Genomic DNA, 15,577 nt, shown 5'->3' with positions numbered 1-15,577 from the left:
ACCCTCACAAGCACGCTTGTGGATGTCAGAGGACAACTTTCAGGCTTTGGCTCTCCCCTTCTTCTATGCCGAGACAAAGTCTCTCTTGTTTCTAGAATATTCTATGTACCCCAGCGTAGATGTGATTCTATTTCTGGTGAAAAAGCCAACATCCTGACTTCTGACATGAGTCCTCAGGGTTGGATTCATCTGACAGGAATAGCCCGTGTCTACCCGTTGATCTATATACTCCCCTAGCCTTTCAATATTTTAAAAGCAAATAACCAATGTTCATAAAATAAATGCAGCATTAAATGAATTATGAAAAAGGCTATCTCAGAATCAACAGGCAGATTAAACAGACAATGTTCAGTTTCCTCACAAAACATCAGGTACCATATGCAATGGCAATGTTCTCTTTCCCACCATCAGTAACCACTACATTGAGTCTTAGAATAACCACGTATCTGTCTTTATTACCATCCAAGTATATGTAAATAAACCCTTGCTTATTCTTGAACAGTTTGATGTCATAATCCTCAGAACCCACAGAATTCCCTTCTGTTTATTTGTTTGAGACTTTATGTGTTGTGTGCGGGAACTCTACCCATTTAATATGTAGGTCTTTGTGGTTTGCCTTTGTGACTTCATGTTCATGATGCAGCCTAACAGGTGTACTATATGTCCTCCACACGGACAGCTGAATGTTAAACAGGGATAACATTGCTGTCACATCTTATGTCTAAACCACCAACAGGGCCAACATTTTCATACCCTGGTGTTTTATGAAAAGTCCTTGTAATTATAGAGGTGAACTTTTTTAGAAGCCATAGAATTAAGTATAAAATATTGTTGAACATTTAAACCTTAAGTTTATGTGTAAAATTTGTACTTTGGAAAGTTTAAAGGGGAATAATGCTTTTACATTTGAGAATATAGTATACTTATGGAACATAAAATATTTCATTTATTCATATGGATACTTAAGAGTTTAAAGCCAGGGCTTTGATTTTTGAACTTCTGGTTCTCAGGGACACAGGTGATAATATTAACACAATATTAACATTCTAATTCTCAACTACAACATATGTATATCATAACACAGACAAGTGAGATATAAATAACCTGTGTGGTTTATTTAGTGAGATTAGTACAGTGTCAGTAAAACGAGTTAAAATTTTGTATGTGACAATAAGTTAGAAAACATACCAATTCTTTGATTTGTCCTTGATTAAAATGAGAGTCAGATCCTAGAGGAGGCCATGCTGTTTCGAACAGGACTTGCAGGTGAGGTTGTGGGTCACAGTGTTTTGTGAACAGAAAACTCAGCACTGCCAAGCAGCCTTCATGTCTCTGGCTGAGGAAAATCTTGAGTAAATATTTCCTGTGTCATTTGTCCCATAGTATAAGCTGAATGCATTAATCTGCCCCTTGACATAAGCTGGCATAAATGTGACAGTCTGTTTACTAAGGTGAGCAAAGCACTTCCTCTAATATTTGAGGTTGGTGTTAATGGTTTCATAGCTACCTAAGAAAGAATGTTGAACAAAAGCTTTGGAAATGAGTGCTAGAGGAAAGTGGGTTTGTTCACAGACACTATGAACTCTGTTTACCTCATGAGGCTGTTCTTCCCATGGATGTATATTGATTGGTAACCAACTGACTCTCACCTCACAAAGCTGGCATTTGCAAATAAAATTAAAAGATCACTTTAGTGTTTACTCATAACAAATACGGAGCCTCCTCTTTTCTACGAACTATATTTCAACGACTGTTTACTAACCTTTCAGGTAGAAGACGCTACCACTTTGTGTTAACTTTATATTAGATATTTAATCATGTCTATAAAGACATAAGATGAAAAATGATATGCTGAGTTACTACAGTAAATTGTCTGGTCGGCCCTTGGAGGCCCAGCAGCTGAGTCTCCTGCCCTGTCCTTTCTGTGCGCCATCTTCTGGTCCACACTTGTAACTGCAGGAAGGACTCTGCACTCTGCAGGCTACAGCTCAGGCTGCCTCCTGGGAGGCCTGCTGTCCCCCAGAAAGTTCAGGCAAGATACCAAAGCCCCAATTCCCTGTGTGCTGGGCCCCTAGCAAGCCCAAAAGCCCAGAGGTTTGCCCCATCCTTTTAGTTCTCGATCTTCCGGTCCATACCTCTACCTGAAAAGCAGATTTGCACTCCATTCCCTGGGCCACAGCTTTGTCTGCCTCCTGGGAGGTCCAAAGCTACCCAGAGCAACCAGGTCAAACAACTGGAGGTCTTCTGCCATTAAGGAATAGTCTCAGAAAACTGCAGTCACCAGGGACTACCAAGTCAGCCAACACCATAGATAATCAGATGGGTAAAGGCCAGCAGAACAGAATCAACAGAAGCCAATGAAATATGATACCATCAGAACCCAGCTCTGCTACTATAGTACATGAAGTATATCCTAACACACATAAAGAGCAAGGCAATGATCTTAAACCTAATCTTATGAAGATGATGAAACCTTTAAAGATAAAGTAAACAAATACAGGCAAACACAGTCAAACAGGGGAAGGAAATGAATACAATTGTATAAGACCTGAAAGTGGAAATAGAAGCAATAAAGTAAACACAAACTGAGGCAATCCTGGAGATGGGAACACTAGACAAGGGAACAGGATCTACAGACATAAGCATCATTAACACATTACAAGAGATACATTAAGAATCTCGGTGTAACAAAGAAACTGATATACATGCCAAAGATAATGACAAATCTAAAAATTTCTAACACTAAGTATCCAGGATGTTTTACACACTATGACAAGGCCAAACCTAAGAATAATAGGAATAGAAAAAGAAAATTTTCAGCTCAAAGTTCCAGAAAATAACTTCAACAAAATCATCGAAGAAAAATTACCTTAACTTAAACAAAGAGAGTGTTATACATGTATAAAAAGCTCAGAAAACACCAAATGGATTAGATTAGAAATTAAAATCCTCCTGCCACATAATATTCAAAACGTTAAATGTACAGAACAAAAAAAGAATATTAAAAGAAGCCACAATGGAAACAGGTCAAGTACCACTGAAGGCGACTTTCCAAAATTAACCCTGACTTCTCAACAGGGGTGCACTAAAAGGCGGAAGGGTCTGAACACGTGTCTTTCTGAGCGTGAGGATACATGAATGTCAGGCAAGACTACTACCCAGCAAAACTCTCAATCAGCAGCATAGATGGAAATCAAGATAGTCTATCCACCAAACCAAACTTGAACAATACCATTTCTATTCAAATCCAGTCCTACAGAGGTTACTAGAGGCACCAAAAATGGCAATCCTACCTCTCAGCTCTGCCATATGCAACTAGTGGTGCAGCTTTCTGCAGGTTTCTGTCTGGCTGTACTCAGAAGACATCTTAGTGCAGGTCATTATAGGCTGAAGAGTGTATGGGTTGGGTTAGCTTTTGGTGGAGGAGGAGCTGAATACCTTCTAGTGCGTGAGCACAGGTCCCTAAGGGAGAAAACACTAGGGAGGCACTAACTCAATGTCTCCGTGTTCACTGGGGGTGTCAGTGCTATCTTCAGCAATGGGGCTTTGCTGTCAGGATATGGAGAACAATCAGTTGACGGCAATATGGTGGGTTGGTTGGGGGTTCCCATGGTATCCTCTTGGCCAACAACTCGAAGAGATGCAACCCATTGCCAGTACTGAAATCTTCATTTGGTCACCTGATTGTGGCTCTGTCTCCCATTTTGTATTCATGTTTCTGTGTGTGTGTGTGTGTGTTTGTGTGTGTGTGTGTGTGTGTGTGAATTTCCTTTAGATCTCAGTCACATATGTATATAAGTTACAGTGCTTCTATTCTATTCTATACAACCCCTCACATGCCTCTTCATCTTAGCCGTCAGTCCCTGTATTTCTCCATTTGTTATGTCTTCTCTTTCCTCCTCATTTGACCTTCCTGTTCCAGACCCTGTCCTCGCCACCATTAACTATATATATTCTATTTTCCCATTTAATGGAGATCTGTCCCTCTTCTCTAGTCCTTTACTCTATTCATAACCTGTGGTTATAGAGATTGCAGAATTAACAGCTAACATCCACATGTAAATGAATGTATAGCATCTCTATAATTCTGGTTCTGAGTTACATTATTCAGGATGACTTTTTCTAGATCCATACATTAACCTGTGAATTTCATGATTTCTTTTTCCTTCTTAAGCAGATAATGGTCCATTGTACAAATGTACCACATTTTTAAATCCATTCATCTGTTGAGAGACAGATATTGGATATTTCCAATCTCCGACTATTATGAATAGAGCATCAGTGAACATGGTTGAGCAAGTGCCTCCATAGTAGGATGAAACATTCTTTGCACATACACACAGGAGAGGGATCTTGAGGTAGATGCATTCCCAGCTTCCTGAGGAAGAACCACACTGATTTGCATAGTGGCTACATGACTTTCCATTCCCGTCGGCAGTAGATGTATGTTCCCCCTCCTCCACATCCTAGGCAACATGAGTTGTCACTAGTGTTATTGATCTCAGCCCTTCTGAGAGGTGTAAGGCGGAGTCTCGGAGTTTGATTTACATTTCCATGACTACAAGGATGCTAAACATTCCTTTAAGTGTTTCTCAGCCACTTGGGTTTCCTATAGAGAAAATTCTGTTTAGATATGCTCCCTATTTAATTAAGTTATTTCCCCCCTCAATATTGTTTTTTGGTTTTTAATGTATTTCTGATATCAATCATGTAGTGTATATACAGTTGGAAATAATTTTTCTCACTTTTAGCCTGCCACTTAAACTATTAATGGCAAATTAGATCATTCTTTATGGGTCGACACAAAAAATTGGCATATACATTGCAGCAGTTAACAAGATTTATTACAGTCACTTAAGGAAAGATCCATATATAATAATACCTTGTTTACATCAATAATTTAGGTGAATATACTTTAAAATATTCATACTAATTCTTCGAGAACTTCTTACAATGTCTTTTGATCATATTCCTCTCCTATGTCCCCCAAATCTGCTCCTTCTTCTGTGACTCTCAGCTTTGTATCTCTTCTTCATTATTTAATACTACAGGGATAGACCCTTGAAAACCTTTCCTCCCCCTCCAGCAGAAGCCCTTCCTGTCCATAGTGCATCTGTTTAGTAGGGGGCTCATGGAACCTACTTGTTCAAGCTTGAGTATTTACTAACACTGATACTGTGCAGGTGATCACAGTTGCTGTATGCCATGAGGCAGAGACACACATTGTTCCTCTATTCTCTGACCTCTGGCTCCTAAGTTTTCTCATCCATTTTTCCTAATGTTCTTTAGGGCCCCTTGTGGAAGGGATATAATATAGATATCCCATTAGTCATGGCTGAAACCAGTGGGAAAAATGTATAAAAGAATTAGTGAAATGAAAAGTTGTTTCTTTGAAAACTTAATCAAGATTGGCACACCTCCAGGCAAAGCTAACCAAAAGAAAGAGAATCATAAAAATATCAAAGTTAAAGAGGCAAAGACATTAAGGACATTCAATCCTTCTATAATTTGCATTCTGCCAACTGAAAAAATCTTTCTTTAATTAATTTCTAAATCTTTATGATCTACCAAAATTAAATCAAGACAATGAATAATTTGGAGTCCTATACTAACCAATAACACAAAAACAGTAATTTTCCCAAAAAAAGGAAGCCCAGACGAGATGGATTCAGTGTAGAATTTGACCAGATATTTAAAAAACAGTTAACACTCTTGCGTTTATTCCTCAAGGTAGGAAAGAAATTCATTCACACGCATTTTCCAAGTCAGTGTTAACCTATGATGTTGAGAGAGGGGGGGAGAGAGAAGAGGGAGAGGAGAGGAGAGGAGAGGAGAGGGGAGGAGAGGAGAGGAGAGGAGAGGGAGGAGAGGGAGAGAGAGTGAGAGTGAGGAATCAGAATCAGTGCAGAATGAGTTACAGGCCATCTTCTGATGACATATACATACAAATTCTCAATAAAATTCTTGTTAATCAAATTCAAAATCACATAAAAATATCATTCACCACTCTCAAGGTGTCTTCATTCCAGACATGCAGATGTGATTTATCATATACCAATTGACAAATGTATTCTACCACATAAAACGACTAAAGGACATAAACCATCTAAGCACATTACCGGATGAAAAGGGGGGAGAGGGCTTTAACAAAATTCTTTATCCACTCCTGAAAAAGGGACTCTAGGGATGTAGAATATATCCCGACATAATAAAGGCAATGCCCAACAACTGCACAGCTAGCATTATGCGAAATAGAGAAAAATTCAAAGTAATTCCATTACACGCAGAAATAAGACAAGGTTCTCCATGCTTTAATTCCCTATTCAATACAGTACTTGTAGTCTTAGGTAAAACAAGAAGACAACTGAAGTCCTAAGGATACAAATGAAAAGGAAAAGTTGAATTTTGGCAGATTTAGAGGTGTTGAGCTGGGAATGAAAAGGAGGGCATCCTATTTGAGGTGGCTTAGAAGAACCTGGCCATTGAGCTAAAGCACATCAAAAGTATCTTAATGTATGTGTCTTTTATGTGCAATTCAAAGAAACCTGGGCAGGGCTGATAGCTTGGTCTGCCTAGAGCTTAAAGTAAGGCAGTAGAAACAGCACTCTACAGAGTCCTATGTGAGCAATCCATGGGCATTAAGGAGCGTATCCAAAGTCACCTTGAGTTAGAGAGTTAGAACTTATCCAGATGTAGCTTTTGATTATAACCAACCATTGATTATAACTTTTGAATTTTTAGTGTTCCATTTGCTCAAGAGTATTACTGAGGAGGGCAATATGACTCTAAAGGCTATTATTGGTTGTCAACTTATCTTCATCTGAGATTACCAAAACTCCAAAAGTAGAGGGGTAATCTGTGCAGGATTTCTGTTTAATATAAAGTCAAATTTACTTCTAATCTGGATATTTGCAGTAGGAAGTCATGCCGTTAACCCAGACTTTTAACCCTGGTCTTTTTAATTTTTTAGCCATCTACAGATACTTCATTATTAGGAATGAGTCCTTCTCACTGGAGACCAGAGAAGAGACCTACAGTTCCATGATAATTAAATGTCATAGCAAGACATCAAAGCAAAATGTCAGAGTGTGATTGGAATAAATTATTTAGGACAGTGTTTTGCAAACAAGTTCTTTCACAGACATCCTTGGAAAGAGAGCTCTGCAATTTTGCATTTCATATTTGACTTTGTTGGTACTCTGACTAGGATCAACAAACAAATTCTTGACATTTTCTGGGCACTGAATTACCTTTAGGAACAGAGCTGAATGCACCATGTGCTCGGTTGTCTATGTTAATAAGGCTACAGTGAGGACCAACTATGCTAAAGCTCTTCATCTGATTTTTCAAACAGCATCCTCATATATGTGTGGACTTCTGTGGGTTGCAGGAGGGCAAGGTTGAGAACACTGGCTGAGAGTTGTGAATGTAGAAGTGGGATCGTGCAAGCAGGAAGGAGAGAAAGGCCTTTGTGTGGCTCATAAACAAATTCACAATATCCAATGATTTAATAACCATTCAGGAAGTGGACTTCTGCAAAATGACTTCAGCTGACCAGCAGTGGCAGGAAACCAGCAACAGAGTCACTGGGGATTTAGATCAACTGGATTGGGAAACATGGACTTAGAGGCAGAGACATGAAGAATGGAAAATCAAACCAGTGTGGTTTGTTAAGTTTCTCAGCCCCATGGTTAGAGGCAAACAGCAACAGTTTTTAGCACTGAGGAAAAGAAGAAATAAAAGCCAATTTGTTGAAAATCCCAGTCACCAGAAAATACTGATATTCTTTGTGATGCACATCAACTCTCGGGGTGCTGGCCGTCAGAATGGCTGGATGATGGCTCTCATCATGGGCTCTGCCTGCACCCCTTTCATAACTGCAGAGCTCCAATCTGCATCATCTGGGTCATCAGCTCCCCATTCTGTGGCATGGAGATCAGATCACTGCGTCTACCTATTCAGTCTTTCTTTATGTATGAAGACCTGAGGAACTGTTGTCCCGCAGGTGAGCTGTTGTAAATAATCTTGAATCACGTTGGTGTTGTTAGTGGATGTGATGTTCACAAATTCCAGAAGACCAGGTTTGAAAGGCAGTTGCCTGAGGTTTTCTTGGGTCTTTCTGCAATAGGGGCAAGTGGGCTTAATAAACACGACCATCTTCCCAGATGAGCTCTTGCAGTTCACAAACTCCTGAGCCATGCTGACCGGCTGCAGCTTTCCAGGAAGGAACATTCGGTTGAAGGTACTGGTCCAGTGTCAGATGGCAATTCTAATCCATTCTTAGCCATGCATTCTACTTGAAGCCCATATAAAAACATGGAAGAAAGAAAGCAGCTTTTACTTTTTCCTGCTTGCACTCACACTGCTGCCAAGTCCTTTCTCTAACATATATTAGAGCCTGCTTACTGAGGATTTAAGCATATACTGATGACCAGCCGAGACATCCGTCCAGCTTGTGGACTGATCAACTACTGGACTCTTGGACTTTCCATAAAGCAAGTCATTGTTGAATTAGCTGGTCCATAGCCTGCGATCATTGTGACAAATCCTTTTTCTCTGTATAGAGAGTTTCATCCTTTAAGTTCTGTTAGGGAACACTATCTTTTATACAGGGTGTATAGAGAAGACCTTTTAGAGCAGTTTGTGTCTAAAAGTTTCAGCTCAGTTACAAATTCCCAATGGCCACATTCCTTTTGCATGATTTTCTTCTTTTTTTTTGTGCTTAAAGACTTAGTTATGTTTATTTTTCCAGAAGTGATGGCATATTATAAATGTCCCTTGGCTTTCACCAAGTCAGGATAGAAGGGGTTGGGGAGTGGTAAGAATTGGATTCACCATTGTTCAACCTTTTTATCTTGAACAAACTGCCCGTGAGGCATCTCTGCATCTGGAGGCAAAGGGGCCAAGTACACGGGGGTCTCTGCTCCTTCTTCTGTGCTTTTGGTGGCTTTTGGTCCTGCCATGTCGGTTCTGACCCACCCAGGGCAGCAGGCATTCAGGAGGATCTTGTCCCCTCTCTTCTCATTGAGTCTCCTGGCGTGGATTCTGGACAGGATTGTCACGTCTATCTTGGGGACCCCATATGCACTATTGGGCCAGCCTTCTTTCGCGTGGACTCCTTTCTTTGCATCCTCTACAAACTTGTTCATGAGCTCCACGAGCACCTCCTCAGTGATGGTCTCACTTCAAAACTTCTGCTGCAGCTCCGGGCTGCAGTTTTTCAGGGCCCGGAGACTCAAGCTGCTTGATACATTCACCACTCTGCCTTGGGGTTTTATTATAGGGAGTAGCTCTTTGCAGACATCTTGGGCATCAAAAACGTTGGTTTTCATGGTCACCTCTGCTTGAATGCGGAAGGGGGTGGGGTCAACAACTTTGAAGGCGATGCCGCATTGTTGACTAGCACGTCCAGTCCTCTGTACTCCTTAAGCAGAAAGTTGCGCAGCGCGTGTATGCTCTGTGGGTTGTCGATGTCCAGCTGGTGGAAGCGTGGGCTCAGGCCCTCTGTCTGCAGCTGCTGCACCGCCTTGTGGCCCTGTGACTTGTCCCGTGCCGTGAGCACCACGTCCCCCAAGAATTTATGACACAGATCACGCACGATCGCGAATCCGATTCCTTTGTTAGCACCAGTCACCAGTGTCACGGGTCTGCCGGAAGACATGGCTGCGTGTGCGTAGAAAGGCCGTCGGAGACCAAGGAACCTGGGGTAAACTCTGCAGCTTGGAGGCAGCGGGACAGCTTTTCTAGTCCGGTTTTCCAGGGGCTTGCATGATTTTCATATGACGCTTTGATACAGGCCTTCTTATTTTCTATAGTTCTTGGCAACAGAATTAAAATAGCAATAGTATTCTATCAATGAAATGCACAGTAATATATTTGCAGGAGTTCATTAGATAGAAGGACTATAGGATAAACAAGAATTGGAAAACCAGATGTCTTTGCTTCTGTGGACCAAGACCAGGAAACCCCAACTACATAAAAATTTGAGGACAAGTTGTGGGAGGTTTGTTCTTTTCTTCAATCATGTAGGTCCTAGGGAAGGAGCTCAGGTATCTAGAGTTGGCAAAGATTACCTTTACTTGCTGAGCTATCTCACATGCTGAATACCTCATTCCTGGAATGAAGAAACTCTGTATCCACCCTGATATTCTGTGTATATATCTATGTATCATTCCTAGAGTACATACTTTCCTCTGTTGGTTTGAAAGCACCAGTCTGGAGACCCACAGGATTACTTCTCCGGCTAATAGTTGGTCTCAGAAGTCCATTCCAGGAGCTGATTTACAAGAATCATTCACTGATCTGGAAGAATCTCTTTTTATAGGCTGTGAGATCTACTGGAACAATGTCAACCATCCTTCTCCCTTCCCAGTTTTGAACTGAATCATTCTCCACCAAAGACCTGTGGTCTCTGCTGCAGGCTGCATCCCCACAGGCTAGTCTGAAGCTTGCTCTTAGCACTGCATTTATGGTACATCAACATGATTTCCTTACCCCCTTTCCCCCTTAGGAGAGTTTTTCAATTCTTCATTTCATCTGATGGGTCTAATCTACATTGTCACCAGGATGAGATGTGAGTGTTCTGCTCCAACCTTACAATAAGAGATGCTGAGGTATGATGCTATATCCACTAATGCCCTACATGGACGCCTGGCAGTTTAGACAATAAGCATGCCTATCTCATATATGTATTCCTACAGGTCTCCAGAAACTTCTGTTTCGTTTAGTGTGATCCAGTTCAACTAATACAGTACAAAAAGAAGGATAAATTTCAAGTGCAGGGAGTGGAGAGACAACTCATACATTCTGTGTATTTGTTTAACATGGAACCAAAAGGGTAACTCAGTTCCAGGTGGAGTTCACTGACCCCGACTGGGCTCTGTGGGAATTGCATGTATGTTGTGCACAGCACTTGCAACAGACAAAACACTTATGTATAAAAGAGATAATAACAATAATGATAATGATAACAAACTGAATCAAACAACCATCCAAAATAGGCACCAAACACTTATTCAAGGACAACAACGTAAAAATTAACCATAAAAAAGTTTTTAAAAATATGGAATTCATTATCTCTCCCATGTGGTTCCCACTGAGACTATATTTGAAGAAACCAAAGACAGATAGCTCTAGTTTACCTGATTTCTACTTTTACTCCACTGGTGAATGTTTTCATTTCCTGATAATCATTAGAGCAATACTGTTGAGTTTCTCATTAGTCTGTTCTATGGATCATCCATAGAGTATGATATTTTAGGAATACCTAAATAAATGACCACAAGGATACAGCACAAATACGTTTTCCACCATGAAATTAGTGTCCACAGTGTGCCACACACGAAAGTCCAATCCACATGTGTAGCTCTGGCTGGCTGGGAACAAATTATGAATCCCAAGGACCCTGCAAGTCGCAGTGATCTATCTCTGCCTATGGTTTCTGGGATTCCAGGACTGTGACTTCACATAATCTAAAAACAGGTTCTTAACATTGAAGAGTTGAAAAAAACACATTTTATTCATAAAAATATATTAATTTTTTCAAAAGGGGCTTAAAGGATACAGCAGTATTACCTTAGCAGAATTGCAAATCTATTATAAAAACAAAAATTAATAAGGAATAAGTAGCAAAACTTCAAACAAAACCAAACAAAACCAACCCCTGAAGCAAACAAAACTCACACCAAAAACCAAACACAATAATTAAGCTAAGCAGCCTTCTCTTGCTGAAGATTTAGCACCACAGTCCTACAGCCTGTGGCTGGCCTTGGAAACAGTGGAAAGGCTGTCAGTCACCAATTGCTATACCCTTTTAAAGATGAATCTAGCTATGCCTCTTTGGGGCCTTTGTAGGTCAAGGCCTTCCAAGGCTAAGATGAGACATGTACAGGATTTGGTTTCTAGTCTTTGAAATTCTCTTCACTGATCTACACTAATATTCTTGAAAATCCCTAAGGACAAGTACCAATTTACACTCGGAGACTCCTCCTGGATGGCCAGCAGCTCTTGTTGTGCCTGAACACTTCTCTGAAGCCCTCCCATGTTCATGTTCAGCATGAGGGGAATTCGAATGTCTGTATGGAAACCTGCTTCCCTTTCCTATTTGGGCTACAGCATTTACTCAGCTCAAATATTTTCACTCCTAAGGAGATTAACGTTTCAAAAAGTTTATCCTCACAATGTGTACCAATACATTTATAGCATAAAATTTCTAGCATCCAAAGTCTTCCTGATGCATATTTCCTGAAGCCCTTAGCTCTCTTCATTTTAGTAACGTGTCCCGCACCCAGCACTGCTTCTTTAGATACACTGTTTCTCCTTGGCTCTGAACCAGCTGCTCAGTCTTAGGTGCCAAACTTTATCCACTCACAAGTTTCTGCCTTTTGCATTAAGCTGTTGCCTGTATGATTTCTTAGTTTTTTCAGCTTGAAGAATTGTCAAAACTCTTGATGTCCCTACAGAGTAATTATAAAAGTCTAATAATCCCAGTCCAACACTCTATCAGTTAAGCAGAACATTCAGTTATCCGTTCCAGGTTCAGAAATCTGAGAATGGCCAAATATCTACACACATAGGAAGCCTAAAACACCTTCCAGAACTGAGAGGTTGTAGAGACCACTCTCCACCAGCACAGTCCCCTGTTAGCAACATGTGAGGGAAGACTTCAGCCTTCTGGCCCAAAATCAACTGACAGACTGTGGAAATGCAGATGAGGAAGGGCTGTTCACCCTGTCTTGGTTGGGCTTATCAGTCAACTATTCTGCATGACTTGTCCTTTTCTGGACAGTATTAGTGTGCAGATGAAACAGGCAGCTTTGTGCAGTGGCTGCCTTGCCACAAAGTATCGCATCACCTGGAGGTCGAGATGTTCAAATTCTTCATTAAATCCAGGGAAAGGGAACGGTTAGGAGCAGATATGTCTCAACAAAGGATAAATAATTTTAAATCTCAAATTTTGTGGATTTCTGACGTTTTTGAAGAACATCGATCTATATAAAGTAATCTGGACTGTTGTCTCCAAATCCTAAATATTATCTTGAAAGTATTCTGTCAAACTCAGAGCCATGAATTTGTTATTTGGCCCTTAAATCACAGGTGTAATCATCTCAGATCTTTGTAATGACATCAATAGAAGGACTGGCTCTAAAACTTGTACTTTTACAATTTTTTGTCAAATAAATTGTATACCAAAGCACAGATATGATGTTAGCTTAGTTACCACATGAGATTATGACTGTATAACTCAATCTATCTACTTCCTCCCAGTTAAATAACAACCATTTCTAAATTCCTCATAAAAACAACTTCAGAATAACCCCTTTCAGCCCCCCAAAAGTCCAGGGAACTGGGACGACGACTCTTCTGTAACTTCTTCAAGCTGTACATGGGCGTTGAGATATCCTTGTGGGTAGGGGGTAGGAAGAATGAAGCACATGCTGTAGCGTGTGTGTCCTGACTGGACCCGCCTGAAAGTCTTTGAGACCAGGAGTCCAAGTAGGCACACTTCGCATCATACAACTCTCAAGACAAAAGTTTAGGATTCAGATAACTTTTTTTGTTTGATTCTCCTGAATCATTTTTTCAGGAGGTCTACCTCTATCAAATCAGATCAGTAGGACTCTGTGAGGTTTCCAGAGCCTAACCACACTTTGTAAAAGCACAAAGACAAAACATTTCTCCCAAAATACTGTGTTCCTCAGTCTGTATCCAAAAAGCTTGTATCTTGTACTCTTTCCCGGACTAATGATATAACCATAAAACTCAAAGGCACACCCATTATGAAGATTAAACAATTTTTAACAAAGGAAGTAAGCTAAACAATGAGCCTGATAGACTTTTGTACTCTATGATATCAGGAAATGAACCCAATAATCCGGTGGAGCCCACGTTAAGAGAATCTGAGCTTCCTGTTGTGGAATATATCAAAAGTAACCACACACCCTCGCTGGCCGTCATCAACCAGAGATATGGTCTTTAGCGGGGTAACTCATAAAACAGATTTAAAAACTTCTATCAATTCTAATACCAATAAGCCATGTATCAAACCAGGACTTTGACTCAGGGTAGAGAGCTTAAGAGATGGACATATTTTAGGCTACAGATTTTTGTTTAACCGTCATACAATGAATATATATCCATCTGTTCAGCTCTCTACCCGGAGCCACAGATTTTATTGAACCTTAATTACTGGTAAGTAACACAATCCTCTGCGTGGATCCAGTGACTAATTTTTCCCGATCTAAGTTTCGATCCATGCATGAAAATCCCCATGTGATTCTCGTAATCTCTGTACTCTCATTTTTTTTTTTTTGTTTAGACAGCCAAACTTTTTTATTGGGGATTTTAAACAGAATGGCTTTTCATCTTGAAGCCCCAGAGGACTGGAGAACTTTATGAACAATCCTCTTAAAGGCCAGGACTGTGGCTGGGGCCTGTGGCCTTGCTGTCTGACTGGTGAATAATTTTTTCATGATCTAAGTTCCTATTCATGCATGAAAATACACCTGTATTTCGAGTAATCTCTGTAATCTCCTTTAAATAAGTTGAACATCTATCAATTTTAATACCAAAAAGCAACTTAAAATTCAGGACATTATCCTAAAATGTATCCATCTGTTCAGCTCTCTAACCAGAACCACAGATTTTTAATTAACCTTCATATCTTCCACAATATATGTCTATATCCACTCTGACCAGAGTTAAAGGTATTTATCACAACTCTCTACTTGGAGTTAGTGAACAATTTTTCCCTATCTAAGTACTAAACAATGGTGAAAATCCCCACGTGTTTCGAGCAATGTCTTTACTCTCTTCTTTGTAAAAATGAACTTATTCACCTGTTAATAAAATGGTCCTTACCAAGCAGCTTGTATAACTAGGATTTCAACCCAGAATTCCTGCGAAGCCCACGTTAAAAGAAATATGAGTATCATGAAAGTTTTTAGAAACAACGCTCTTTAAAGGGCAGCTTTAAATCTCTAACTCTATGACTGCCATTACTTATCACACAGCAGGGAATCTACAATCTGCCAGCCCAGGCTGCTTCTCTGTTTCTTTGTTTAAATTCCTAATATTGAGATATCACATGGCTTAACATGGCGCTGCCCTCCTCTTTTTTTAAAATTTTTTCCCCAGGGCTGGGGATGGAACCCAGGGCCTTGAGTTTGCTAGGCAAGCGCTCTACCACTGAGCTAAATCCCCAACCTGCCCTCCTCTTCTTTAGAAATGAAAACTTTCAACTCTTTGGATTATTAGTGGACTGTTGCTCATTGGGTCGGTTCACTGTCTGTTCATGTAAAAGTATAAAACCTAAAAGGCTGCGGTTTTCCCGATCAAGGTCCGGCACCTCAGTGCCCCAAGATATCTGATGGAAATCTTAATTATCAGCCAGGAAAACATCTTACCCGCTCTGCTCCATCCCATACAACACAGCCAAAGGCTTCTCTCTGAGCCTGGCAGCAACCTCTCTACCTATCAGTTTCCCAAGTCGGTTTCCATGCCAGACACACACATCCCAACTCTGTGGCCACAGAGACCATCTGCCCCACACTTTCTTACACTTAAATCGCTATAACCT

At 40.4% G+C, this 15,577-nt stretch overlaps 2 protein-coding genes and 1 pseudogene across 6 annotated transcripts in view; all 3 read right to left on the bottom strand.

The window, feature by feature from the left end:
* Positions 1–15,577, bottom strand: part of Pcdh9 (protocadherin 9) — a 1,039,432-nt gene that overhangs the window by 706,773 nt on the left and 317,082 nt on the right. The window lies entirely within an intron of this gene.
* On the bottom strand, positions 7,872–8,199 carry LOC116913104 (glutaredoxin-1-like). The gene is given in 2 exon segments (XM_032917245.1): positions 7,872–7,976; positions 7,978–8,199. Coding segments are annotated over 2 exon segments (327 nt in total).
* Positions 8,832–9,711, bottom strand: LOC116913102 (annotated as a pseudogene).

This window comes from Rattus rattus, chromosome 12, assembly GCF_011064425.1.
Source record: "Rattus rattus isolate New Zealand chromosome 12, Rrattus_CSIRO_v1, whole genome shotgun sequence".
Lineage (NCBI taxonomy): Eukaryota > Metazoa > Chordata > Mammalia > Rodentia > Muridae > Rattus > Rattus rattus.
The sequence above is the reverse complement of the archived record's forward strand: the minus strand, read 5'-3'. Positions and strand labels throughout refer to the sequence as shown.